The sequence below is a fragment of the Elgaria multicarinata genome, chromosome 2 (assembly GCF_023053635.1).
Source record: "Elgaria multicarinata webbii isolate HBS135686 ecotype San Diego chromosome 2, rElgMul1.1.pri, whole genome shotgun sequence".
Lineage (NCBI taxonomy): Eukaryota > Metazoa > Chordata > Lepidosauria > Squamata > Anguidae > Elgaria > Elgaria multicarinata.
Window position 1 is genome coordinate 123,852,105 of NC_086172.1, and position 27,979 is coordinate 123,880,083.

Here is a 27,979-nt window from a genome sequence, read left to right on the forward strand (position 1 = left end):
TCCCTGTGCCTGTTTGCATTCTCCTTCCCTTCTTATTGTTTACTACAACTTTATTAGATTGTAAGCCTATGCGGCAGGGTCTTGCTATTTACTGTGTTATCTGTACAGCACCATGTACATCGATGGTGCTATATAAATAAATAATAATAATAATAATAATAACTAGCTGGGGAAGTTCAGTAAAGATGTGCTGGGGAAGACAAAATGCTGGGATGACCCTTACATGCCATCTTACCCATCACACTTGCCACAAAGAAGGCCTCTGAGGGCCATGTGTTGGCTACAGACAGTGAGTTGCCCTTCTTTGTAATAGGTGGAAGAATTGCACTATAAAACAAAAGGAAGAGAGAAGAAATGGTTTTAATTAAATTAGAAATAGTGTGGATTGTCTAAAAAGAGTACTTCTGTTTCTCAGCCATTCAGTGACTCAAAATGAACAAGGGTTATTACAGAAAAGAGGATACACTTTTTAAAAACTTGTGTGTATTTCATAGTCATGAAGAAAATTTATATTTTATTTTGGCTTTTCTTTTTGAAGATTATGACAACGAGGAGATCCTGACTTATGAGGAAATGTCACTTTATCACCAACCAGCAAATAGGAAAAGACCCATTGTCCTGATTGGTCCACAGAACTGTGGTCAAAATGAACTGCGGCAAAGGCTAATGAACAATGAAGTTGACCGGTTTGCTTCTGCAGTTCCTCGTAAGTTGAAGGGGTGATATAGGTCACTGTCTGTCTTACATTTTGAAATCAAACCATCGTTGACTGATTTTATGCCACTTCGCAAGTTAAGTCCAGTGCACATTTTGTACATTGCTTTGGAGAAAAGCTGCTTCAGTAAATTCTTCCCGAAATGGGTTTGTATGTGTTGTTAAAAGTGTCTTTCACAAACATGAAGTTAACCTTAATGAGAGAATTATTTGACCCCATTCACAAGAACAAGCCCTTTATTGAACTGAACTTAAATTCTCATTTACAGGAATGTCATTTTTGCCACCCTGTGTATGTTCCTGTAGTTTCAGTTGCATGCAATATTCTCTGCTTTATGTGACTTTTTTTTTGTTATGAGTACATTTGCATGACTGAACATGTGCTATGCATGGCTGGACATGTGCCAGAAATTACTGCATTATGGAACTAATTTTTGAGCCCAGTTAAGGGTTTGTAATCCTTTCAGGATGAAAAGCACTAAAGATCAATGTTGTTTATTTAGCACAAGAGCATTCTGCTGAAAGAGGTTTCTTTCCAAGAAGCTTTGCAAATTGACATAGCATAATAATGTCTTCGATGCAGTTCCACTCTCCAAAGATTTAAGAGTCTGAACTTTGGTTTGTTTCCTGGCCATTTCAGATACAACACGAAATAGGAGAGACAATGAAATAGCTGGCAGAGATTACCATTTTGTATCACGACAAGTATTTGAGACTGACATAGCAGCAGGAAAGTTCATTGAGCATGGCGAATTTGAGAAGAATCTGTATGGTACCAGCACAGACTCTGTCCGGCAAGTGATCAATTCTGGAAAGATATGTCTCTTAAATCTTCATACACAGGTAAAGGAACAGCTTTTGGACACTGAAATTCTAGGTCAGGGGTGCACAAGGTTTTCAAGGTTCTGAGGGCTGCATCAAATGCCCGCTACAGAGTGGGGGCTGCACATGCATGTACACTCAAATACCTCTCTCTTTCTCTCTCTTACACACTCACATACATGCACACTTCGTTCCCACTCACACTCACCCCAGCAGCAACATTTCTTGGTCTTGCAGCCATAGCATCAAGGTGCTGAAGCCCCCTCCCCACCCCAGCTACGCCAATACAAAAAAAGAGAGGGAAAAGACTGTAGATACAGGTTCGATAGTTCCTGCCGTAGAACAGGAATTTCATTCCTAGAGCATCTCAGAAAGGGGGAAGGAACCTTCATCCATTGCTTCCTGGGATGCTCTATGAGAGAGATTCCTGCTCAATGGCAGGAACCATACAGAGCAGGCCTCTTCAGACAACACACTAAACCATGGTTAGGCTGCTAATCCTTTTGTAGCAAATGGTTAGTAAGCATGTTTAAACTGTGGTTGTGTAGCCACCATGGTTAGGAATGGTTTACCCAGCATGGTAAGTTATGGTTCACATGACATGCTAAGTCATAATGTTTAGCTCAAATGCTTAACCACCATGGCTTAGTGTGTTGTCTGAACAGGGTCAGCCTGTTTCCAGAGCTTCCCTCTGTTTTTTTTTCCGGGGATGGCAAATGTGGGTGCCGCCAGACAGGGCTCAGGAGGCCATTGGCAGCCCATGGGCCACACCTTTTGCATTCCTGTACTAGATGTTAGGTTGCAGTAGTTCAGTTTGAACATGTTGTTGGCTTTCTTTTTGGTGTTTAGTTTAGCACAATAATCAACCTATGTGAAATCACTATATGAATGCAGTTTTCGTATTTTGGAACTTTCCTAATGTTCACTCTGGTTGCTTTTATGGAGGCTAGAAATTTGCACATCAGTTGCCCACTGCACATTCGGCGGCTGCATTGAACATACTTCTGAACTTTGAAATGCTGCTCCTCAACATTCTCTTTGGAGACCACGCATTGTAACTTTTCCTACCTCAGTGTTTGCTACAGCACACATATTTATTTATTACATTTCTATACCACCCAATAGCCGAAGCTCTCTGGGCCGTTTACAAAGATTAAAAGATTAAACATTAAAAATTGATATACAAAATTTAAAAACATAGAATCAAAAAAATAGACAACATACAAAGACAATAAAACAACTTTAGAACTATAATATAAGATCGCTCCCTTTTCCAGTTGAACTTTGCTTGAACAGCAAGGAGTGCATCCCTAAATAAGCAGTGGGTGCATCCCAATGTAGCTGTTGATCACAGCAGATACTACAATAACCCATTTGCCATGTGAAATGAGAAGCAGTTCTAGTTCAGTTTATAACACAATTATGTTAGACAAGCCTTCCCCAAACTGGTGCCCTCCAGATATGTTGGACTACAATTCCCTGAAACTCTCAACCAGTGTTGCTGGTTCGAGGGTTCTGGGAATTGTAGTCCAATAGATTAGGGAAGGCTGTATTGGATATACCCCCCCCAAAAAAAATCCTTATCTTTTCAGCTATAATGTAAGGGAGTATCTGGGTCATATCTTGCTAACCCTTGAACTGTGTGATCTGTGTTCCCCAGTCTAAATGTGAAGGAACAGAAAATTACCCTATAAAATGCTTGAAAACAATACTAGCAGGTATATTACATTTTTATTTTCCTGATAAAGAGCAAGTCATAGCAAGGATGTCACTTGTCTGAAAGTAAAGCCTTGGAATTTTTTTAAAAATAAAAAGTGTTTCTGTACACATAATTATATTAGAAATACATAAAGAGGATTTTCATTATTTAGGTTGGTGTCTTGCAGCCGTAGCCCTCTTCATTCTCCTGGTGTCTGTTACAATGGTGTCTTGATAGATAGAATGGCTGCTGGTCTTGGACTCAGCTTCCCTGAATCCAGTTCCAGTTGCAGTATAAATAATTTTATATTAGTTCATACAGTATAGCTTTTCCTTTTTGTGGTTACCTATACTGTTCAAAACTAAAGGGTTTTTGAGGTCACATACTTAACTTGCTAAGCTAGTTCCTCCAGGGGCTAACTGGCTTTTCAGGATAGAGGTCTTCTACTATAATTAGAATAGAAATTCACTATTCCTATACTGTTGCAATGCTAAAATTGTATTGGCAGAAGATAATTGGTATAAATATTGAGTTTGCTTTGTTCTATATGAATATTAATAGTATAACTTTTTATTTCCCATTAGTCATTGAAGAGCCTACGCAATTCAGACTTGAAACCATATATTATCTTCATTGCACCACCTTCACAAGAGCGGCTTCGTGCATTACTGGCCAAAGAGGGCAAAAATCCAAAGGTAAAACTCATACACAATGTTTACAACAGTACTGTTCGTTAAGCTTTCTACAACTCTAACTCAAAGTATGAGAGTGTGTCACTCTAATGTATACTATAATCCATTTTCTGCCTGCAGTGCTTAGAAGTGCATTTGCTAAGCTATGTGGCAAAGCAGTCAGAAATTCAGAATGGGAACATATAGGTTAGATTCCAGGCTTACCTCTATGCCATGGTTGGGTATATGAACTTCGCTACTCTTTTCTAAGGGTGCCACAAGCCCCTGCTGCTTGTGTCTGAATATACATCAGCATCAGCAATTAGATGCACAAAGGTGATTACTGGATTGGAGTACTTATTTACAGAATAACAACATGTTAATTATTCAAAAGTTATATAAACCGAATATTGGGTGCAGAGTGGGAGGAGGTGCCTGGCACTGAGCATTCCTTTGTTAGGTAGTACTAGAAAGTTCTGCAAAAATCCTGACTTTATTGGGCATTCACTTTATACTAAATAGAATGCATACCAGTTGTGGATTTCAAATACAGTGACCCTGTTCAGACAACACAGTAAGCCATGGTTAGGCTGTTAAGCTTTTGCAGCAAATGGTTAATGGGCCTGTTTAAACCATGGTTATGTAGCCACCATGGTTAGGAATGGTTCAAACGGCACACTAAGTCATGGTTCACATGACATGCTAAGCCGTAATGTTTAGCTCAAAATGCTTAACTACCGTGGATTAAGTGTGTCATCTGAACAGGGTCAATGTCTGTCTCTTTTGTCTGCTGGGGTGGGTGGGAATATAATATTTTAGAAGCACTGTTCTTATGTGTTCTTCCCAATTTCTGCCACCTGGTGGTGGTGCCCAGCTGTCGCTGATTGTGTGCTCAGTTGTTTTAGTTAGATCAGGACAAAAAGCAAAAGGAATTTGAAGTGGTTAATCACGGCTGTAGAAGGACTGTGTTGGATTTATTGCAGCCATGGTAAGTTAACCACACCTAACTCTTGAGCAATCTCCTCTTGTGATATACAATTTTCTTAGTTCTCCATATACCGAATCAAGTTATTAATAGCCCACATTGAGATGTCTTCTCCAATTCAAACTCATCACTCAAAGTGAATGATGACAAAGATATTCAAGGCAGAGATGTTCTGGTGAATTTCTGTTACAGATGTCTCAGGAAGCTGAGAGGGGCATTCCATGCCAAATCAATAGTCAACTGGTTCTGTTTGTACCAGAATTTGAAGAAATGCAGCAATAAGCAGCAGCCATCTATTTAGGGAATGTTCAAATCTTCTGGGATTTCCACGTCCATTATCTCCTGTGTGCAAGTAGATGCAGTATGTCAATTCACCTACTACTTAATCAGTTCACCCAGAACATTTCATTAAAATATTCTCATGCACACATGATGTTTTGGGTTGCACAAATTAGGACAGTACTTTAAAAAATTACAATTGCTATCAGTTTGTTTCCAGTTGGGATGGGCAGTATGTCTACTGTAGATCTTCTCACTGATCTCTGGGTGATTTGCAGTAGAACAGCAAATATTTCTTAGTCTGACTTGTTTAATAACAGCAGTAATAAAATTACTTCTCACAACACCTTAAATTGCACTCCTGAAATGAAGAAAGGTTTTTGTGTGGCTCCATTCAGTTCTGGAACTGAGAGTTCTTTAATTCTAAGTAATTTTTTGAAGTGTGAAGCTGAGGTCTTCTGGGTCCAGAGAGGATTTCTTCAGGATTGGTCCCACCACCACCTCTTTCAGGAAGCCCGGGACCACTCCTTATCACAAGAAGACATTGATCACTTCCTTAGCCCAAGAAGCTGTTCCCTCTCTGCCAGTTTTTATAAGCCAAGAAGACCAAGGATCCAATATGGAAGTGGTTACATGAACATATCCAAGCACCTTGTCAACATCCTCAAACTGTACCACCTGCAACTCATCCAAGAAAACTGGTCAGGACTGTGCTCTGGATACCTCACCTGATTCAGCTGCTGTAACACTGGAGTCTTAAGTCCTGACAGATGCAAGAGATTTTATCTTGGAAGTGTCTTGCAAACATATAACAGCAGGCCTCTGATGAATCCACCAAGTCTTTAGGGCTAGCATGTATTAAGCCCCGGACAACCCTGAAAAGCTCTATTGGGTGGCACCTAGAGGATTCAGTAGAGACAGATTGTTTCTCTGCCGCCCCTCACTGCTCCTGAATATACCGAATCATAGGCACACACCAGTGTTCAATTGCATCTGTCAGTTTTCCTCTGTTTTCAAGTAGTTCCCTATTTTGTTTCAGTACTCTCCACTCCGCAGTGTACCATGGAGCCTACTGCAAAGAGGTTATTCAGGAGCAATTGTGTCATTTCTGCATTCCATGGATTGAAAGCCAGCCATATCCGCCAAAAAAAGCCCCAGAGCCATCTGGATGTATCATTTTTAACCTTGAGGAATTTAGTTATTATTGATTTATGATGACACTGGCTATATGCTGGTCCTTAATTCACATGGTTGCTACTTCTTTATCATGAGTACCATCCCTCTGCTAATGTTTGAATGGATGTTGATATTGTCTCTGTTGGAGGTGTGGTATTGGTGTGAGAGGTAACTTCATGATTCATGTAGTTTCTCATTTTAGATATTGTTAGTGTTCTGTAGGATCCAATCAAGCTGAACAGATATCAGAATAATTTCCCCAAAGAGTTGACGACAGTCTAAATCAGGGTAGCAATTTTGTAAATCAAGTTCAAACTACACTTGACACTCACTTCTGTAAATAGTTTCCCCAATTTCTTTTCCTAGGGATAATGTTTTTCTTATCAAAACTGTTCACGTTTATTTCCTCTGGGTGAGGGGAGATATCCAGGAGGATGCTTTTAATGAAAATAAATGGAAGGGATAGTACTCCACATGAACTTCCATTCCAAGTTGAAGCTTCCAGGAAAACATTTACATGGCTGAAGGATGCATCCAGTTTTGACTCAGGCCTGCTCCATTGTAGTACTTTGCTTCCTCTATTCAGAAGTTTTGTTCTGCTTCTTCGTGAGATTCAGATTGGTTGTGTGTGTGCGTGTGCGAGAGAGACAGTGAGAGACATAGATATTTGCTAATGCAGCATATTTACTTCTATTCCAATTTTTTTGTTTCAATTTCAGCCAGAAGAACTACGAGATATCATAGAGAAAACCAGAGAGATGGAACAAAACAATGGCCATTACTTTGATACAGCAATTGTGAATTCTGATATCGATAAAGCATATCAAGAATTACTTCGTTTAATTAACAAACTTGATACAGAACCTCAGTGGGTTCCATCCTCCTGGCTACGGTGAAAGAGATCACGTCCAAGGGAGATAAGAACTCTGACAGTAGAAGACTGCTCATCCTAGATATTAGATGACAGGTTAAGCTCTGTGTGCACTGATGATCAGTGTACTACATTTTTAAAAATAACATGCAGTCTGAGACAATTCTACTGTGATTTAGAATGTCTGGGTTTTCCTTACCTTTTTATCAGACATGGGCATTCTGAACAAGCCACTACATTTTTAATAATTCAAATAGCCTTTCAACCAGCTGCTTTAAATTTACCTTTTCTGTCTAGAGTTTTGTTCTTAAAACAAGTATATATAAATGATCCCTGATCATTATAAATATTGGTTATTTAACACTGTTAACTTAATGATCTTGTGGACATGATTGTAGTTTTCAAAAATACCTTTACAGAATATTGGACAAAGGAATTAATCTATAAGGGTAATGGAGGAATTAATCTGCAAGTTCTCTCAACTTTATAAGGGGCCACTTTGATCCGGAGTTGCCCTCTTAGGCTTGAATTTGTTTTTAGTGGTGAAACATTCCATTATCTAATAGCACTACGATTTTTGAAAATGTGTACAATGTAAATATTTCAAACTTTTTTGTCTTTAGTTACTTTGTAAATCAGATTGACAGCTTATTAAATAACTCTAAGTCCAATGGAAGGTGAATTATATATATAAGTTGATATTTAGATTTGATATTTTTATGGAATTTGTTTTTCTCTTGGCTACATCACTCAATTGGAAGCTCCTGTTATCCAATGGAACTGTAGAAGACTTTAGAAGGGAAGCTATATTTTTATGAAAATAGGCATTCTTATATGGATTTTTTAAAGGTTTTGCTTCCTTACAATGTAAAATTGTCTTTTATAACCATGAACACAGACTTTGGGATGGTGAATATTAGAGTATTTTCTTGTATTTTTATACCTAGGCACAAGATGTCTCATGGCTGTTGGTCATGTAGGTAGTTAACTGGAGTTAATATTAAGTAACCAAGTTATTGCCCTGGAGTAGTAAGATAATGTGAACGTTACTAAATTAGGAACTTGGCATGTTCTGTTTTCTAGAACCATTATATCCCTATGTGCAATTGAGATGCCCATGAAGGTTCAAATATTCCAGCTGTTCCATCTATGAAGCTTCCAACTGTAGCTGCCTTTTGAAATGGACTAGTTTTGTTGCTTCTTTGTTGGTGGCACCCTTGAATGTGAATATTAATAGTTTTTCTTTGTTCTCAATCATAGCTTTTATTTTTATATACTGTCATACACTGGAATTACTTCAACATGTAGCTGAATATAATAGTGAAGAATTAGCTGTCTTTCCATGTACTTTCATATTTTCCCCTAAAAGATCTAACAAAAAAATCCAGGCAAGATTGATATTTTTTGTGTTCATAGTTGGACATAGTATATATATTGGCATATGGAGAGTGTGGAAAAAGTTACTTAAGAACTGAAATTCCTCAGTATTATGATCTATCCTCCACCATGGGAAAAAAGAGAATTTGGAAATACCCATCAGCTCTCCTTCTATGCAGATTATATGCAATGGTCTTAAAATGTAGCACATTTATCAAGATATTGTAAAATCACTCAACAATGTGCCTCCATCCAATAAAGCCTTTGGGTAGGAAATAGAAATAATATGGAAAAATCAATGTGTATCGTTGTTGAAGCTGACAAATAATTATTTGTTTTAAATGGTCAACTTTGCCTATTTTGCAAGGCACAAAGATGAATGCTGTGGTGGTCCTTTCTTTGATTTGATGTAATAGGAGTCACCAAAATTCAGAATTTTGACCCATGTGGATGTAAAGTTTCCCATTTTTTAACTAATGGGATCAGGGATGGACAGTGAGATCACATAGGCCCTTCCTTTATTAAATTCAAATCTGACCCTCACTCCGCTTAGCTATGATTTGTTACATCTATACTGATGTTAATTCTGGCCATTTGGAGCTGTTTACAAATCCTAGGTTATGGGTTGCTCTGGAAAGCACTAACAATGATTAAAATAGGTGCAGATATGAATCATGGTTAAGAGTGGTAGAATTTGCACACAAGAAGGAAGGGCTGGCCTGTTCCCACTCCTTCAACCATGGCTAAATCATGGAAAGGGGTTTATGTCTGCACCATTATTCTGTGGATTATCCAAATGTATTTGTCACCTTCTGTAAGTAGCATGGTGCTGATGCCTTTGAGGTCTAAACTTAAATTACATGTGGAAAAATACTTTTATCAGTACATTAAACCTAAGTAAATTCTGATGCAATCCATGATGAATGGTAGGACAGTAGATGAAATACTGTCATGCTACACCAGTATGTTAAAGAGTTAGTGTGGTAAGCAATAAAAACCCTTTTGCTTTTTCCATCCCCCTTTTGAATTTGTGAAATAATTGAGAACTTGAGTGGTTATAGTCTTCTGGATAGAGAAATTATTAGATATTGTTAGGTGTGCCACTACTTGCATCTGTGTATGCAGTAAGAATGATGGTATAACAATCCCACTAAGCTCTGGTTAAAGAAATATAATGGTAATAAACAGTAGTAATCCACAAAAGGTCTTAACAGGTCTTTCAAAGATCAGCCAATAATAACTGAATTGAAACTTCTCAGCTACTCTACTCCTGAAGTGTGTATTTCAGGGAAGGATGTTCTGCAATCTTAACCTGCAGAAAAGTAGACATGTATTTTTGGAAGAGGGTGAGGGAATTCAAAACTTTTTCCAAAGCAGACAGTATTCCATTTTATAAATAGCTTTGCCATAACTGAGAGCCATTGTACTGCATTTTGCTAAGGTAGTTAAATGGGGGGAAATGTTCCTTAATTAAGATACCCCTGTTGACAAACCATGAATCATGTGTCTTTAAACATGAGAGAGAGGGAGGGGATGACTCCAATAACATTTAAGGTAACCCTACCTGTATCTATAAATAGCCCCTATTTGAAGCTTGATACCAAGTACCTGCACTCTATTTTGAGATGTTATCAATTGTACATCAATGTAAAAATGTAAAATTCTATTTCTAGCCTACAAGTAAATCACTGTAAATGTATTTTTAGCTAATATATTTCGGTTCTTATTGGCTTATTACAGGTCATTGTGCCAGAAAACAAAAGTATGGAGTTCGATAAAAGGACTGCAATGCAGCCTGTAGCCAGAATTGCCCCAAGTTGTCGGTATAAATCTTTGCTGTTATCCTGGTTGTCATTGTGTTCCTTCCAATATGTGAGTGGACTTCCACTCACACCATGGGACCTCCCCTGCACCACCACCCAAACTCTGATCCAGAGTATTCCCCTCATCTCTCTGGAGCAGAGTTGGGGGGCAGGGAAATCTCTTCTGCAAGCAGTGTCCCTACTTCTGATCACAGTTGGATACAACCTATTGTCAGAGGTGGTAGAGTAGTACTTCGTAAAACCACAATGTACTGGATGGAGACAGCAAAATGGGTGGCAACAAAAGCCAGCTCACCATTTTTCTAGCCTGACGTCCTCTTGACATTCACTGCAATCTATGCAATATTAAACATAGTAATTTCTCGATGCAAATATTTATCTATAGGATACAGATTCTTCACAGATTAGCAGACTAAAGGTTACTTGGGGTTGCTATCAAAGGCCCTCTGTGTTTTATCCAGGTAAATACTTTCCCCCAAATTGCATTGCCTCAGCTTTGTATGGATAACTAATATCATAGAGACATGGCCATGTGATTTAGTTCTACTGGCAATTGCATCATGAGAATGTGTGAAGTGGGTCTAAGAATATTATAAATTTCTTCTTGCTTTTTATGTTTCAGCATAATTTAAATCTGGCCTATTACTTCAGGCACAATTTGTAACATCATGATGACAATTAAGGTACTTGACTGAAAAATGAAACTTGAATATTGCATGTGTTTAATTGTGGAGGTTTTTCAGTATCCTTTGGAAAGGAATTAGCATATCTTGCACCATTATTATTTGCTTACCAAAAATAAAGGTCACTACTTACTCATATTGCATATGAAGTATATGCTTGGTATACACCAGAACCTTAACCCCGTCTGCAAACTTGCCCAACCGTTTGGGAGGGAAGGAGGGAGAATGTGTATGGATTTTTATTTGTCCTGTGTAAACCTTATTTTGAACTCACAACTCATGTTAAACGCCTCCAAACACACTTTGGAGTTCTCTTCTCTCTGCCACTGCCCCAAATCTCTCATGTAGTGTTTCCCTTCAGTACTATTTTTGTGTAAAAAGTGTAGCTGACCTCGGTAATGTAGCAAGCATAATAGAAGGTATCGAAGAAACTAAGGGTGGATGTTAGCCAAGGGAAGATTGGTATCACAGTCCTATTGCTTTTAAAACATCATGACAAAGAGGAGACAAAGCACCCCTCTGCAATGATACACATTTAAGCGGTTTTATCTGAACAACCAGTAACATCTAAGCATGTAAAATCCTCCTATGTTTTATATTTTATAGCCCTACTACAATGGTTCCTAAACTTTCAGGTGTTAGTGATTTTGAAAGCCTAATTCAAATATTGGGACATGAGCACGTAATGTATTTTCATTTAAAGGTAGTTGGGATAGATACCCTAAATCACAACCTTGCATAACAAAGCCATGTGGTCAAGTTAAAGGGGATACCGAGTACTACCCCCTACCCTTACTAAAAATGCTGCATGTAAGATGACCATTTTTAGTTTAAAAAGTAGGGAAGAGGTTGAGACACAAATGGTTAGTGTTAAAATCAATAAGGACAAAAAAGTATTTATCTACTTAAATTCAAGAGTTAGGTGAAGCATAGCTGAAGATTTAGGGTATGGCATATATCCAACATCACACAAGCAGACTTCTGCTCATAGTGTAGCATTTCTCCTAGCTCTCCCTCCCTACTGCATGCCCCAAATCTGCTATTGAGGAGTGGGAGTCTATTCTACCACAGGTGGACAAACCCCATTGGATACAATCCCAAGCTCTGGAGCCTTATCTTGTCTTCCTTTAACACAAAAGCACTGAAACTGTTTTCTCTTTATGTATCCTCTTGGGTTCCTTCCTTCCTTAAGTAATACCACTGTCATCTATTCATTCAGAATTACAGTGTCTTGCTTCTTTTTAGTCAACGATAGGTGAACACAGTTAATTAAGAAGCATGATGAGCAAGATGATGCGAGGCAAAATAATTTTAACTCTAGCAGCCCATTCCCACAGCAAGCCTAATAGACCTGTAGTGACAAGTTTTATGCTGCTTAAAGCACAAGCTTTCAGTTTAATCATTATTGCCAATTTATCTCACTCCTGGGATTGTTCTAGTTCAGCTAGATCAATGTCGGTTGCTGTTTTAGTTACTATTATTGCCTAACTGTTCACTAAATGAACCAGTAACTTGATGCCAGCCATTTGTCTCAATAATTTCACTTAATGGGTGCTTGACCTAGTACCTGTTAGAATGAAGCAGTTGCACATTTGGTTACATATGTAGAACAATTGTGTGATGTTTCCTTCACAAAACAATATCCATATCCAGTCATCTTTCAACTGCTATACTAACACACCACAGTCAAGATGACTGAACTACTCAGGGGACTTCCAGACTCCTAATTCAGTAAAACTAGAAGCACTTTAACACCTGGGAGAAAGAAAATAGGTACAATGCACTGTAGGAGAACATTATACCAACAGTTGTGTTGCTAAGTGCTAATGCATAGGGGTCTCATGTAGATGCACTGCCTGCTGTATAGTGAGATTACTGTTTTTGGTCACAAGTTCAAAAGCAGAATATTCTGCACAACCAGGGATGTGCCACCCTAAACAACATTCCTGTATTACTTAGGGTAACTTACCCTATGCTGCACATACATTTCTCTACGCTCCTGCAAGTGGCAATCAAATGAGACCTTCCCCACCTCTTCAACAGAACTTGATGTCATAATGGAGGCTGGGAGAATTTGACATGGGAATGCCCACTCCAGAGCTGATTATAGTTGCTTAGATACAGGAACAAATTGTGTACAGACCACTGTTCCCCATTCCTTTTCACTGAAGTTTTAATGGACAATTTTGACAAAAACCAAAACCTGAGTTTAGACATATTCCTTTACTGACTTTACAGCATAAATGAGTTGACAGATACAACTTAACATGGAAGTAGTTTCTTTGAGGAAAGGAAAACCAACGAAATGCAGCTACAGTTCTTTTCAATCAAGTTTTGATAAGAATCCTGTTCATTTAATAAGTTTGCACAGTTATGATTGCTTTCACTTGCGAACACAAAGATTAAAACTAACTTTTGCTCACAAGAATTTGGCAGTATACAAGAAAAGGATAAAGGGGAATCTTAAGTATATAACAGAGAACAACAGAAGCAAATGCTCCAGTTCTTCTCCGCTGAAGGAATGAAATGGAGAAAGGAAGGTAGTACTGGAAATTTTCCAGCTGCAAGGCTGTAACATTATCACACATTAGCTGTTTTCAACAACAGAAACATTCATGGGTTAAAAGCAGCATAAGCAGAAAGTTCAGGCTAATACACCAAAAGAAGAGCCACAACGTAAAAAAGCACCACAATGTTTCCAGTTCTGTATCTCAAACTCACTGCTCTCAGTCACATATTATACATGTAAGTAGTTATTCAAAGAGAAGATCCTCATCTTTTTCTTCTGCAAGCAAATTGACTGGTTCACGTTGTTGCTCTCCAGCAGCCCTCCGTAATTCTCGTTCTTTTTCATTTTTCTCTTTCAGTATCTTCTTCTTTTCTTGGATCTTTTTTAATCTGCAGAGCAAGGTGATCCAAGTTACTGCTAATGCTGAAAAATGTCTTATTACTTAGTTTTTATTTGTTTTTTAACACAGGAAGTGTGGCAGGATCATTATCTGGATTCCCCCCTTCTCCTCCCCCTCCCCCCAAAAAACCCCTATCACCACATTTTTGGGAAAGGCTAGAAGAATAAACTTCCAAGAAAAGGGAGGGACTGGAAGAGGAGGAAGCAACTGTTATACCACGTAGGGAGCCCTCTATGTGTGGGTGCTACATCTACCCACAATGGTCAGTGAATCTGTATTGTTCCTCTTATTCCAATTATAAGACACTGACAGTAATGCGGAGCCTAGTGCTAATTAGGGTTTCACAAACATTTGTGAAACCCCACTATTTCACAACATTTTGTCCATGTGGAAAATACACCACTATTTTGATGATTTTTGGAGGTGGGCATGCAAAAGGGTGTGTAAAAGTGCTCATGCACTCCATACAGCACACACCACCTTTCAATCTCAGTGCCCCCTTTAGACTTGTTTGTAGCCTTAACTGGCTGGTGCTTTGGCATTATTATTATTAATTTAAAAATGGCTTGAACTTTTTTCCACTTCTGCAAGTAATAACCAAGAACATGGTAAACCAAATCAGCTCTGCTCCGTTTGCCAAGCAATCCTTCACACCATTATTACTAGGACACTGCTGGTTCAACAGATCTGACAGAATTCTGCATCTTTTCTGCCAATGCTTTAGAATCAAATCAATTGTGTTTTAATAACCTTAGCAGATCTCCACTCTTGCACATTTTTTCTTTCAATAAAACAGAAGTTCAGTAATCAACACACACAACATTCTAGACTGTGCTAAAAACAGTCAAAATCAAATAGCCATTAACCAAAAATGGTTGTGACTAAGAAACTACTGCTTCTATAGTACAATTTTTTTTTACACCAAAACATACATGTGCCATGTATCACCTACTTATGTTTTATATACCACTTCACTTGAAGCTTTGGAGCAAGTCACAGATGCAAGCTGGCTACTTCTCCATTGAGTCTCTCCTGACTGTCCCACAATATAAGATCATGTAGAGAAACATTAATATGAATCAGGCTGTACGACAATATAGCCTCCAGCAGTTATCTGTGATTCTCAAGACCACAAAGACTAAAGGAAGTAAAAACGAAATCACAGGAATTGGGCTCAGCTACTGCTGCTATACCCACATATTTATATTTTTTTATTATATTTTTAATCTACCCAACAGCAAACATACTCTGGGTGGATTATAAAGCAACCCAGTTCACATTAGTGTTTCTCCACATGATGGTCCCTGGGGATGCTCAATTAAACAAAAAATGCAAACATATGTGAACCAGCTCTTTGAAAGACAAAAACTGGTGCTTATCAAGCCAACCTAGAACCCAGTTACCTTTCTGCTATAATAGATTTCTGTGAATACCTGAAGCAACTCTCATGTCCTAAATAACCAGAATACTAGAATGACGTATCATACGATTTTAAATGCACCTTCCATGTCTTGCATCAATTTCTGCAAAGCAAATATTTCTCCAGATTCAGTGGGTGAAATCCAATTACGTTGTTCCACTGATAGAACCACTTCCACCAATGGAACTGGGAGGGGGATGATACCCTACAACCCAACGCTTGCCCTCAAAATCTGCTCGGAAGGTTGGGGGACCTTGGGCAGCAGATTTGGGGGAGCTAGAGGGTAGAGGAAAACATCCCATCTTAAAAGTCCTCGTTTGTTTGCACAACATTGGATTCTGCCCAAAATTCTCCATTTTTGGATTGCCAAGTCACTTACCTGTAGAATTCCTCTCGCTCTCTTTCATCCAACTCAGTTATGATATAAGACAGGGTACGTTCAATCCTGGGAATAATCACTATGAAAAAGTGAAATGTTACTAGCAGATATTATATAAATGCTATGAGGACATCCATATAAAAACCTAGATCTCCTGGCAAATAATAGACACCACATAAGAACAGCCACGCTGGATCAAACCAGAGACCTATCTAGTCCAGCATTCTGTTCACGCATTGGCCAACCAGATGAGTGTGTGAAGCCCACAACAGGACATGAATGCAGTAGTGTACTCCTGCTTGTGTTCCACAGCAACTGGTATTCAGAGGATAGTGCCTCTGATACTGGACGTAATAGACAGCCATCATGACCAGTAGCCATTGGTAGCCTTATCTTCCATAAATTTGTCTAATCCTCTTTTAACGCTGTCCACGTTCGTGGCCATCACAACAGCTTGTGGTAAAACCTGTATTTTTGAATGGCAACATACATTAAAGAACAAGCAAAGATTTTTGATAAAATCCTGGGACTCTGGCACCTTGCTCTTAAACATATTTACACAGATGTAAGGACTTCACAGTACTAAAATGAAACTCTCAGCCTATAGTGGCCTCCCTGCAATACTTAGATGTTACATAATAAAACAGTTGCTGGATAATTATACAAAATGCCCAGATCAGTGGCCAGCGTTCAACAAGATAAATGAAAGTTGTTGTTTTGCTGTGATAACTTCATGTGGTAGGACAACAGAGCAATATCCAAGCAACTATTTCACCAAAGTCAGCTGTATCAAGCCTTCCACTTCCCTTGAAGTAAGGAAATGGCAAGGGTCATATGATGGTCATGAGAATTGGCCCAATGCATCACTGAAACCAGGGTTCAGCAAGATGAAGCCCCTCACCCTCCCCTGTGGCCCCTAGCACCCCATCGCAATTTGGCAGTGCAGCAGCAAAACAAAAACAAAAAACCCTAGCAATTTGCTGTTAGATTTTGACACAGGTTTAAAGGGGCTATATTTATCTTGAAAACAAGCCAAGTTTGTCCTTTTATGCTTCTGTTGTGGTTTGCTGCCAAAATTTGACAGCAAAGCAGCAGCAGGAGTGCATGCAGGTTTCCCACCACACCACACAGCAAAGCAGCAGCAGGATTGCGGCTCATGGGGAGAAGTCTGGGAGATAGAAAGTGGTCCCGGGGCCTCCCAAAGTTGCCCACCTCTGATCTAAACCAATAGGACATTTGAGATTGGGGGTTTAGTTTTGCCACATTATCTATGGAGAGAGAGAAAGTACTGGAAAATGGGCCATGAAGCATTGCTCAATTGTCCAATCTGAGATACCCTGCTCAAAAAATAGAGGTTTCTGGGTCATTGTTGGAATGTAACACGGGATTGTATCATGTCCTGTAGTGGTATAGAAAAAAGCTTGTGTCAGGGAGAGTTCGTCTGGATTCCTATCCTCCTCCAAGATGGTGGTATGAAATGGACTCTTGAAAATCCTCTCCATCACTGTAACTCTGAATAATGTGGTGCAAATGCAGCACGATCTGTTACAAGATATAGGGTGGGCAGATGCAGATTCTACAGCAAGCAGAGAAATATCCCACAGCTTTCTGTATTGACAAAAGCTACATAACATTGCCTATTTATGCTCAACAGCACCAAAGTACTAGCTTCTTTCACTTACCATGTTCAATAGCATTCACACGCCTGTTTGTTATCTTGATAGCTTCATCCAGTGTAACAAATGAAGTCTATAAAAAGCAAAAAAAAAAAAAAATGGAGTACAAAATGAAGTATTTTTGCCAAAGAGGCATGGCAGGTTGGCTCTTGGAAACTCAACCCTAAGCAAAGGCATATTTGCATAAATATCTGGGGCTGTCATTATGAAGACAGATCACAAACTGAATTGGCATGATGGTGGTGTGGTTACTCACCAGCCATTTTGCATACAAACTTCCCTAAAGAGAACATTTACTGGCAGCCCAGTCTGCCACGCTGACTGACACAGCAGTTTCTGCACCAGATTGGTATAGAGGATGGCAGGACACAGAGCAGCCACTCGAAGTCCTGACTTGCAAATTCAAGTTAGAATGGGGTTGGAGGCAGGGAGTGGAATTTGTCTAACTCTGGTACAGGTAAGAGGATCCTAGAGGCCAGTCTTTCCTAACTTCGTAACTGCCAAATGTTTTGGACTACAGTGCTCAGAATGCCAGACCAAACAGGCTGGGGCTATTGGGAGTTGGTCCAAAACATCTGGATGACACCAGCTTGGAAACACCAATAGCTTATACCAAGGGTAACCTGGTGTCCTCCAGATGTTTTGGACTACAGTTCTCATAAGTCTGCCTGCCCAAGACTTGAGATCTGCCGGAGGAGCCCTTCTCCGTGCCCCACCAACGCAAGATATACGCTATGGTGGGACATTGGAGAGGGCTTTCTCTGTTGTGGCACCCCAGCTGTGGAATGCCCTCCCATTGGAGGCCCAAGTGGTGCCGGCACTGGCTTCACTTCGCTGCCAGGTTAAGATATGGCTTTTTAACAAAGCCTTTGATGGCTAAATCCACCAGTCTGCACACTGTCTTGTTTTAATTGGATTTTACTGTTTTAAAATTTCATACTGGTTTTAGCATATTAATGGTTTAATTTGTTTTAAAATTATATATTTATTGTTCAATTTTATCTGTATGATTTTATCTGTGTGCTGCCCTGAGATCCTTGTTATATAGGGCGGGATATAAATGTTTTAATAAATAAATAAAAAGTAAATAAGTCACAGCCAATGGCCAAAGAGTCTGGGAGCTGTAGTCCAAAACATTTGGAAGGTACCATAATGGCTATACAGTTACAATGGCCTGAGGAAGGAGTTATACAACATGAATCTATGCACATAAATGTTGTACCAGCTGGCAGATAGATACAAGTTTACAAGACAGTTATGAGCTCCTTCCAAAGGAAGTTAGACTACAGTAGATTCATAATACAACAAGGTGGTGTTTCTGCAATTGTCAATTAATCAGTGTTTGGCCATCTATTTTCCCTTTAACCTAACACTACTTACGTACACCTGCTGCAGTACCACTGCCACTAATCCTCCACACAACCCAGTCACCTGGTTGGAACACAGCACACAGCTCCTCTTCTCTTTTCCAGAATAACTGCAGTTTAATGTGTCAGAGATGGAACAGATACTAAAGTACCTCACTGGGCCTGTTCAGACGACACACTAAGCCATGGCTAGGCTGGTAACCCCTTTCCAGCAAATGGTTAGTGAGCTTGTTTAAACCGTGGTTATGTAGTTACCATGGTTAGGAATGGTTCACATAACACACTAGGCCATAATGTTTAGCTCAAAATGCTTAACCACCATGGCTTAGCATGTTGTCTGAACAGGATCACTAAGTACTAAGATTTTTTTTTTAAAAAAAGGTTTGTACTATGTACAGTGCTACACTCCTTTAGCTGATGCATTGCCCTATAACACAGTCATACTGCCTAAGGAGGAGTCCTGCCCTGAAAAGTGGTCTAGAAATATTTCATTAATTAATACCAAACATTCTTTAATTAATTAATACCAAACATCCTTTTGACCATTTTCTTCCTCTACCTACCTGAAGGGAGGCCAGTTCTACAAGCAATTCTACTGCTTTAGCATAGTTCCTTTTCAGTTTGGCCAGCTGTTCCCCACCTCTGGCTAAACCAGTCAGCTCATAACCTGAAAGAAGTCATCCAATACAGTTAGTGGACTCATCAAGAAGAAAAATCAACTTTCAAACACAAAAATACATCACCAGAGGACATTACAGACGGGAGGAGAGTTCCAAGCATGAGAGATGCCAAACCACACATCTCAGTTTCCAGTTCTAGTGTGGAAAATACAAATAGTTATAAAGAGTATGATGCTGACCCTACTAAAGTAAACAGCGAGACTTCCATTAATTCCCCCAAATTAGAATTGCATCTAAAAGGGAATCAAATGTTCAAGGGATGGTGGGGAAGTCTTGGGTATTGTCTATATACTTTCATATGTTCACCTCTCCTCCAGCACCTGAAAACAACCTCATCAGATAAAAATGGACAGTCCTTTAGCTGTACAAGACCTCACGTTGTCTGTTAAATCATTCAGCTATGCCAGAAGAATATGGTTTCCAGGGCTTTCAATTAAACATAGCTTATTGAAGCTCAGCTCACACAAAAGCCTTCTTCAGAAAGAAAGAAAAAAGTTACTCTTACTTACTATCTCCTCCTTCTTGGTAATGTTCAAAAACTGGCAGAGTCACACCTGTAAAAGGCACACAATAAGTTGTGCAAATAATACATTTCCCAATTTCCATTCCAGCCTCCGTCTAGTTCTCTATTATGTGTACTGACTATATCCTTTGGGTGCTGAAATTGATACTCTTTTGACCCAGGGAATGATCCTGCTTTGTAAGGAGTGTTTAAACCACAGTTTCCTGGTTCAAATGTCACATGACACCATGGCGTTAACAAACCAGGAAATCTCCTCTAAAGGGAGCACTTGAGCTTGTCACTTGTTTTCTCAACCAGTTTGTTGATTCAGGAATATTACATCTGAACTGGGGCACTGTGTCTCAGATGTGTTCACTGCATTCAGAAAACTAATTCCACAAACAGCCCAAAATATTTGCAAAAACAAATACATGTTCCTATTATGAAATGTATCAAGTTTTCCAAGGATTTATATAAACCTATTATATAGTCATATTACGATTATCTAGAACAGGAATCCTCAGCACAGTGCCTGCAAGCAGCAGTGTGGCCACAGAGACCTACCAATGCCTGCCAGGCTCTCTGCTTCCCTCACTACCTGATTATACGAATTACAATGGCTGCTGAGCCCCAGTTTATCTTCACTCTCCCCCACGGTGCATGCTCAGGTCCGCCTATCATTCTGAATGGCCAACAGAGTCAGGAAAGAGGAGAGGAGTGAAAAGAGAGAAGAGTTCTAATTAGACTTTAGTAGCAGAGAGAAGAAAGAGACCAATCAGAATTGTTCTCATTCTTCGCTGGCAGTGTCCAATTAAAACTCTTCTCATGGAGGAGACAGTAAGCAAGTCGCTGTGCCTTGGAAATAGGAAAGGTAGGTAAGGGATGGGGTAAGGAAGAGCCTGGGGAAGGGGGAAAAATAAGAGCCAAGTCCTGTTTGAATGATAATTCTGGGAGTGAAAAAGGTGAGCATGTATGTACAGGTAATGTATTAATTTTAGAGGAATTTTTTTAGAAGTGATTTGGGGAAATGGATTGGTTTGCCTTTTGCAGAACGGTTGTTTTGTTGGAACAGAAAACTCTGAGTTCAAAGGAGTGGCTTTGTGTTTTGGGGCTCAGACCCCACCTCTGCCTTGTACTCAGGATCTTAGGCAAGTTACTTATCTTTGAGTCTCACTAGTTCACCTTATGTACAATGAGTTGCAGAAGTTAATATTGTGATTGTTCACACCCTCCCTGCCACAGCTTGATTTTATGACAATGCCCATGACACTTGCTTATAATTCCAAATGGGCCCATGGGCTCAGAAAAGTTGGGGACCCCGGATCTCACCTGCTACATTGTCTTTCTTGGCTCTGATCTTGACCTGAGCTTTATTCACATTCTGAATCACAGTAGTACTGCAGAAACAAAAGACCTTTCATTTTGAAAATATTATATGCATTTCTCAATGATCTGTGGAAACAACTGACAATCAATTTGCTTAGTTTTCTGGAGGTTATCATATTTATTTTACAAGAAACAGACAAGCACACCATTTTAAAAACCTAGCTCTAGCACATGTTACACAATCAGAAGTTAGTCCCAGTTATGAGGCTTACTCTCATAAAAGTGCATATAAGACACAATATCTTAATAACCTATGAAGGATGGTTCTGGTGGTTCACACGCTTGAACTGATGGTTCAAGTTCTTGAAGCATTTAAAGATGCAGTGTCACTTTCCTTATCTATGTGTGATAGTTGAGATTATTTATACCTGTAAAATAGGCAGTTAAATTTTAGAGATGCATAGTTTTTCTATAGCTTTTCTGAAGCCCCAGCGATGCTTATTTCTGGCTTTTAATAACATTCAAATTAATGACAATATCAAGCCATGCTGATTTCAGATTTTCGGAATGTGCTCTGATACACTGTGACTGGCTCACTGTATATTAGTTCAAGAGTAATCATTGGCTCCCTGTATAACATAAAGCCACAAAAACTTGCTTGCCTGCCTCTTACGATAGCTGACATTTTGATACTCAAATTTTACTCTATTCCCCCATGATTTTTTTCTTCTCCCAATTATCTCTGCAGGCCCCTTTGAAATATATTTTATTTCCTATGGGTTTGCCGCCTTTTTCTTCTTATAGGGGGTCTGCTACAGAATTCCTCCTACCCCACAAATACCTCAACAAACAGAAAGATGGCCATTAATTCATTTCCTGGGAAAGAAAGGCCAAATGTATCACATGACGGCCCTCAACCACACCCCAAGTTGTGAGCCTTACCTGAAGTCTCCAGCTGTGAACTTTGCCTCAGCAAGTGAAAAAGCAGCTTCTCTCATCACCTCACCCATCAACATCTTTGTCTGCAAATACAACCCCAAAAAAAGGCTACAACTTTTTGAACCAACATAGAGGCTACAACTTTTAACAGGAATTAATTCTCATGTGGGCTTTTTCTTTTTTAAAAATGAAGTCCAAAATTCAAGCATTAAACACCCCCTACCTCAATAATTTTTTTTAGAATCTGCCGGAATCGCAAAGTCAGTGCATCAGATTTTTTCTTCAACAGGTTGCGACCTGTCTGGGCTCCTTTCAAACGGGCTTTCATGATGGTCTGAGCCCTGCCAAAATCAAAAAGGGTTAGACACAGTCCTAAAAACAAGACACAGTCTTCTTTTTCAGCCGTCTAGCTGGGGCTCCACAGAGGCTGGCAAGGCCTAGAAATACAGCGTAAACCAGCCCCCCCTCAGTTCCCTTACATCCCAGCCCACCAGCATGTCCCTTTCCCTCTTCTCCAAGGTCCCTTTTGTCAGCTCAGAGAGGCAGCCGGCACAGTTCTCTCTGCTCTGGCTGTGAGGGGAGGAGGGAGCCAGGAATCCAAACTATCCTATGGCTCTCCAAACTTTATCTAGGGGCCATAGGATTGCTCCCACTGGATACATGACTGACAGCACAACCCTAAACTTGTCTGTTCTGATGTAAGCCCCACTGTGTTCAGTGAAGTTTGTTTCTGGGTACGTAAGATTATAGCTTTAGCTTGCAATCCTAAACACACTTACAAGAGAGTAAGCCCAATGGCAAATAAGCAAAGATGATAAACTATTTTTATGGAGAAGCTCCTACAGGATTCAGAAATGTTGATGGGAGGACTTCAGAACTGGTTTACCCCATCATATATGGTACACAGTAGTTTGGATTGCATGTAATAGCAGCAAATTGTGTGTTAATTATCCCACAATATGCCACTGTGCATATGTTGAATATTCAACCCCAATTGGGGGTTGCTACGTGACAAGTGAACCCACAGTTAACCTAACTACTAATTGTAGGTTATTTATGGGTAAATTAATCCATGATTTTCCACCATTACGTGTGAACTGTAACTACTCATGTGATATGAGCAATAACATAAATTATGTTGTCCTAGCATAAGGAACCTCTAGCACATTGGTTCTCAACCTTCCTAATGCCGCGACCCTTTAATACAGTTCCTCATGTTGTGGTGACCCCCAGCCATAAAATTATTTTCGTTCTTCTCTACACGATCCATTGTCATGGGATGGTTTGCTAATGAAAATAATACATAACAATAGCTTTAATAATACAAAAGATGATACATGACATAGTTCAGTCAATACAGTTTTCTAAGACCATCGGAAATATCTGTTTTCCGATGGTCTTAGGCGACCCCTGTGAAAGGGTCATTCGACCCCCAAAGGGGTCCCGACCCACAGGTTGAGAACCGCTGCAGTCTAGCACAATGCCAATAGCATTAGTTATTGTGCCAGGTTTTCCAAGGAATCCCATCACATTGGCTAACACTATTGTTGTTGTGCTATCTTACACGAACGTAACAAAATTTACAGTAGTACTTGTGTTGTATTGGATATTGTCCAATAAGGTGAACAATGTGTTTTTGCTACCATACTTTCCCAATCATAAGAACATAAGAAGAGCCTTGCTGGATCAAACCAAGAGTCCATATAGTCCAGCATTCTGTTCTCACTGTGGCCAACTAGCTGCCCATGGAAAACCCACAAACAGACATGAGTGCAATAGCACACTCCTGCCCATATTCCCCGACAACTGATGTACATGGGCATCTCTCTTTCTATCTCTCTTGCCCGGCTTCGCCCATTCTCTCTGGCTGCCCCGTTTGCTTGGAATGCTCTTCCAGAGCAACTACGTACCACGAGTTCCATTGTAGATTTTAAAACGCGTTTGAAAACAAATTTGTTTTCAATAGCTTTGGGTATTTTAGCTTGATCTACTGTTCTTATTACTATGGTTATTCTCTTATTTCTGCTTTGTGAATCCCTTCCCCCCTTCATATGTTTTAATGTGATTTTAGATTGTAAGCCTCTAGGCAGGGTATCACTGTTTTATTTGTATATTTTGTACATTACCAAGTACACTGTTGGTGCTATATAAATAATAATAATAATAATAATAATAATAATAATAATAATAATGGGCATCCTACCTCTGATACTAGAGGTAGCATCAGGACTAATAACCATCAATAGCCTTATCCTCCATGAATGTGTCCAATCCCCTTTTAAAACCATCTAAATTGGTGGCCATCATTACATCTTGTAGAAGTGAATTCCATAGTTTAACTACAAGCTATATTCCTTTAGCTGTCCTGAATCTCCTATCAATCAGCTTCATGGGATGACCTCAGGTTCTAGTATTATGAGAGAGAGAAATGTCTCCCCATCCACTTTCTCCACACCATGCATGATTTTGTATGCCCCTAACATGTCTCCCCTTACTCACTTTCTTTCTAAACTAAACAATCCCAGCTGTTATAACCTTTCATTGTACGGGAGTGGCTCCAGCACCTTGATCATTTTAGTCTCTACTTTTTCCAACTCTACAATATCATTTTTCTTTTAGCTGTGGTGACCAGAACTATACATAGCATTCCACAAGTGGTCGTACCACAGATTTGTAGAAGGAGAGTATGATCTTGGCATTTAAATTTTTTTTATTCCTTTCCCAATTATGCCTAACATGGAATTTGCCTTTTTTTACAGCAGCCACACACTGGGTTGGCTGGGTTGACATTTCCACTGAGCCGTCCACCAAAACTCTAAGATCCTTTTCTTGGTCAGTCGCTGCTAGCTCAGATCCCATCAGCATCTATGTGAAGTTGGGATATTTTACTCCAATGTGCATGACTTTACACTTGTTTACAGTAATATTTGCCATGTTGATGCCCCTTCTCCAAATTTGGAGAGCTCTTCGCAATTCCTTTTTGTTTAACCACCCTAAATAATTTAGGGACATCAGCAAACCTGTCCAGCTAACTATTCATTCCAAATTCCAGATAATTTATGAACAAACTGAAAAGCATTGGCCCAAATACAGATTCTTGTGGGACTGCTTATGTTTCTCCATTAGGAAAATTTACCATTTATTCCTACTTTCTGCTTTGTGTTCAGTAACTGGTTAGCAATCTGTAGAAGGACTTCTCTTATTCTATGACTGCTAAGTTTCTTCAGGAGTCTTTGGTGAGGGACTTTGTCAGAAGTCTTCTGGAAGTCCAAATAAATACTGTGTACCAGATCACCCATCCACATGTTTACTGACATTTTCAAAGAATTCTAAAAGGTCAGTGAGACAGAATTTATCTTTACAGAAGCCATATTGATTCTTATATAGCAGGAAGACAACATTGGCTCACCTAGCATCTTCCAGCTTGCTTGCAATTGTCTGATTGTGAGTTAACATGTAAATGCCATGTGGTGACCAATTGTCTGTACCCACGCTACACATTTGCCTGACTCATATGAGCATAGTGTCTTGTGTCCACCCACAATCCCCAAGGATCTCCAAGGAAAAATAACTGTAGCCTTAAGGGATAAATTAACCTTGTACAGCAGCCACTTGAAATACTGAATGTGATTTCATGTCAACTTCTTAAAAGAGTTAAAATGCATCACAGGAAAGGCCTCAACTGAAGATCAGCTTAAGGAAGAGGACTAACTTTTTTTTTAAGGCATAGGTGTGGTTTTCATATTCTTGCACTAACTGGCTTGCACCACTACTTTACTATCTCAGTCTCACGCTTTTACTAGCTGGAACAAGGTCCAGCAAAACTGTGTGTGTACATTTAAACATGGTTCTGTTTACTATCAAGAATGTCACACCAGATTCAGCAAACCTACTGGAAGCATGTCTGATCTCACAGTATTTATGCCAACAGGAATCTGTACTTATAACAAGAGTGGGTAAGAACAGATCATGTATGTTCACTTACTTCTTTGCAAGGCATGAAAACCAAAGTCCTTAATACTTTCTTTTAATCTTAGCTGACTAGTTTAATTTCTCTTTCTCCTGACCAAAGCAAGTCACATTTAGGAGAGTACTCAATATTAAAGTTTCCTATTAAAGATTATCTTAAAAGGTAGGAGGAAATCACCTTGAGAAAGATCTGTTGCTCTTTTGTTAAGTCATGATGAAACACCATTATTTAGAAATGTAAGGTTTACTGGACAGATAGTTAGAAAACAGATTATAGTATACTTGAAAGGTCAAGGTTCCAATTGTGATCCAATGGTGTTACATGTACATTAATATTAGCAAGTTCAGCCTCAATATAGGAACATTAAAATGTCTCTGACTGTAGTTGTTCTAATTTTTGTAGATTATCAAATACTATCACTGAGTGAACATGTCACATTCAACAAGGCTGTGTGTGCATGTAAGTCTTCCAAAGGACCAAAGCTAATAATAGCAGCCTGTCTGATTACAGTAAGCAAGGGTCCTGTTTCTTATATTCAATATTTTCCAGCATAATTTAGCAACACTTAGATTGCAAACCTATACACACTTACCTAGGAGTAAGTTTCATTGATCTTAATGGAAGTTATTTCTGAGCAAATATTCACTGGATTGAACTCTTAGTGTACAGAAGGGGTTGGAGTAAATACTCTAATGGTTCTTAACAGTTAGGCACATCCTAAACCAAATGAAATGAATAGCACTATGCACACCCAATTCTGCATAGGATCAATCTCTCCAGTAAAAAATGTATTAAAATATTTATCCAATGGCCATGCTATGACACATTCTGAGCATTCAGATACAGTGACAACCCTGTTCCATAACTGTCAAAGACATCTGACTACATGACAAAACACTTGCTGTTCTGACCTGGCAATAACTTGATTTTCACTTCCCCATTTTCTTAAACCTCTAGGTCTGGCTTGTCTGAAGGGAGGGGGGGATGGAGCCTCAAATGATAAATTTCCATATGTCAATCACTTTTCCCTTAGCACTTGAGATATAGATCACTACTGCCAATTATGCAGATATCAAGCAAAAGCTGAAAGATTTACCCGAAGTCAACCAATGCACCAGTGACTGCACTAGGATTACAACAACAATATGTGGTGTACAGGGTACAGAATTTGACACACATTATTTAATCCCAAATTAAGTAATCTAGAATAACTATCATTCATTGCGTTTCTGGCATCACTGAATACAGATTACAACCCCACTTTCCAAATTAGCCTGCCTTGACAGAATGAAAAAATGCATATTTTTGCCACATCGTGATTGTATGTGTGAGAGAGTGGCAAAAGGGTGATCGGGGTAACTATTCCGAGGTAGGTTGAATTGAGGGTAAACCCACCTACCCACCCACCCACCGCCAGCGCTCAGTGTCATCTTGTGGGGAACGGGGCAGAAGACAGCCTGGCCCATCCTCACTCAAGCAGCCCCGTAAAAGAAGCAGGCCGGAGGGACTAGAAGGAAAGTGGGACTCACATCCGCGAAGGGAAGACCTCGATCCTGTCCTTGCCCGACATCCTGCCGAGAACGGTCGAGGCAGATCACCGCAGAAAAGCCGAGCGCTCCTTCCTTCAGCTGGGCTCTCGGCTCCGTCACGTGACTCCGCTTGGTTACCAAGGGCAGCGAGGCCTCCTGTTCCGCTTCCACAACTCGACGCC

At 39.6% G+C, this 27,979-nt stretch overlaps 2 protein-coding genes across 2 annotated transcripts in view; one reads left to right on the forward strand and one right to left on the reverse strand.

Annotated features, from left to right (window-relative positions):
* The window catches only part of PALS1 (protein associated with LIN7 1, MAGUK p55 family member), a 75,810-nt gene extending 64,574 nt beyond the window's left edge, over positions 1-11,236 (forward strand). The window contains exons 11-14 of the mRNA XM_063117565.1: positions 539-706; positions 1,355-1,557; positions 3,820-3,930; positions 7,066-11,236. Coding sequence (XP_062973635.1) covers positions 539-706; positions 1,355-1,557; positions 3,820-3,930; positions 7,066-7,242 — 659 coding nt within the window. The 3' untranslated portion in view covers positions 7,243-11,236. The remainder of the gene's footprint in view (positions 1-538; positions 707-1,354; positions 1,558-3,819; positions 3,931-7,065) is intronic.
* Positions 11,237-13,304: 2,068 nt separating this feature from the next.
* Positions 13,305-27,950, reverse strand: ATP6V1D (ATPase H+ transporting V1 subunit D). The gene is made up of 9 exons (XM_063117566.1): positions 27,798-27,950; positions 22,522-22,639; positions 22,302-22,381; positions 21,363-21,430; positions 20,041-20,085; positions 19,415-19,518; positions 17,491-17,557; positions 15,809-15,887; positions 13,305-13,998 (listed from the first exon to the last, which is right to left on the reverse strand). The coding sequence occupies exons 1-9, from the start codon at positions 27,836-27,838 to the stop codon at positions 13,854-13,856; spliced, it is 747 nt and encodes a 248-aa protein (XP_062973636.1). The 5' UTR covers positions 27,839-27,950; the 3' UTR covers positions 13,305-13,853.
* Positions 27,951-27,979: the final 29 nt, after the last annotated feature.

What these genes read in the sequence shown, in the direction of transcription:
- ATP6V1D (XM_063117566.1), bottom strand. Translation starts at nt 27,838, where the DNA reads ATGTCGGGCAAGGACAGGATCGAGGTCTTCCCTTCGCGGAT. An exon ending in CAAGAAAGACAATGTAGCAG is followed by an intron (nt 20,086 to 21,362) that starts GTGAGATCCGGG and finishes TGCCTTTTACAG; the next exon opens with GTGTGACTCTGCCAGTTTTT. An exon ending in TGTGAATGCTATTGAACATG is followed by an intron (nt 15,888 to 17,490) that starts GTAAGTGAAAGA and finishes ACTTTTTCATAG; the next exon opens with TGATTATTCCCAGGATTGAA.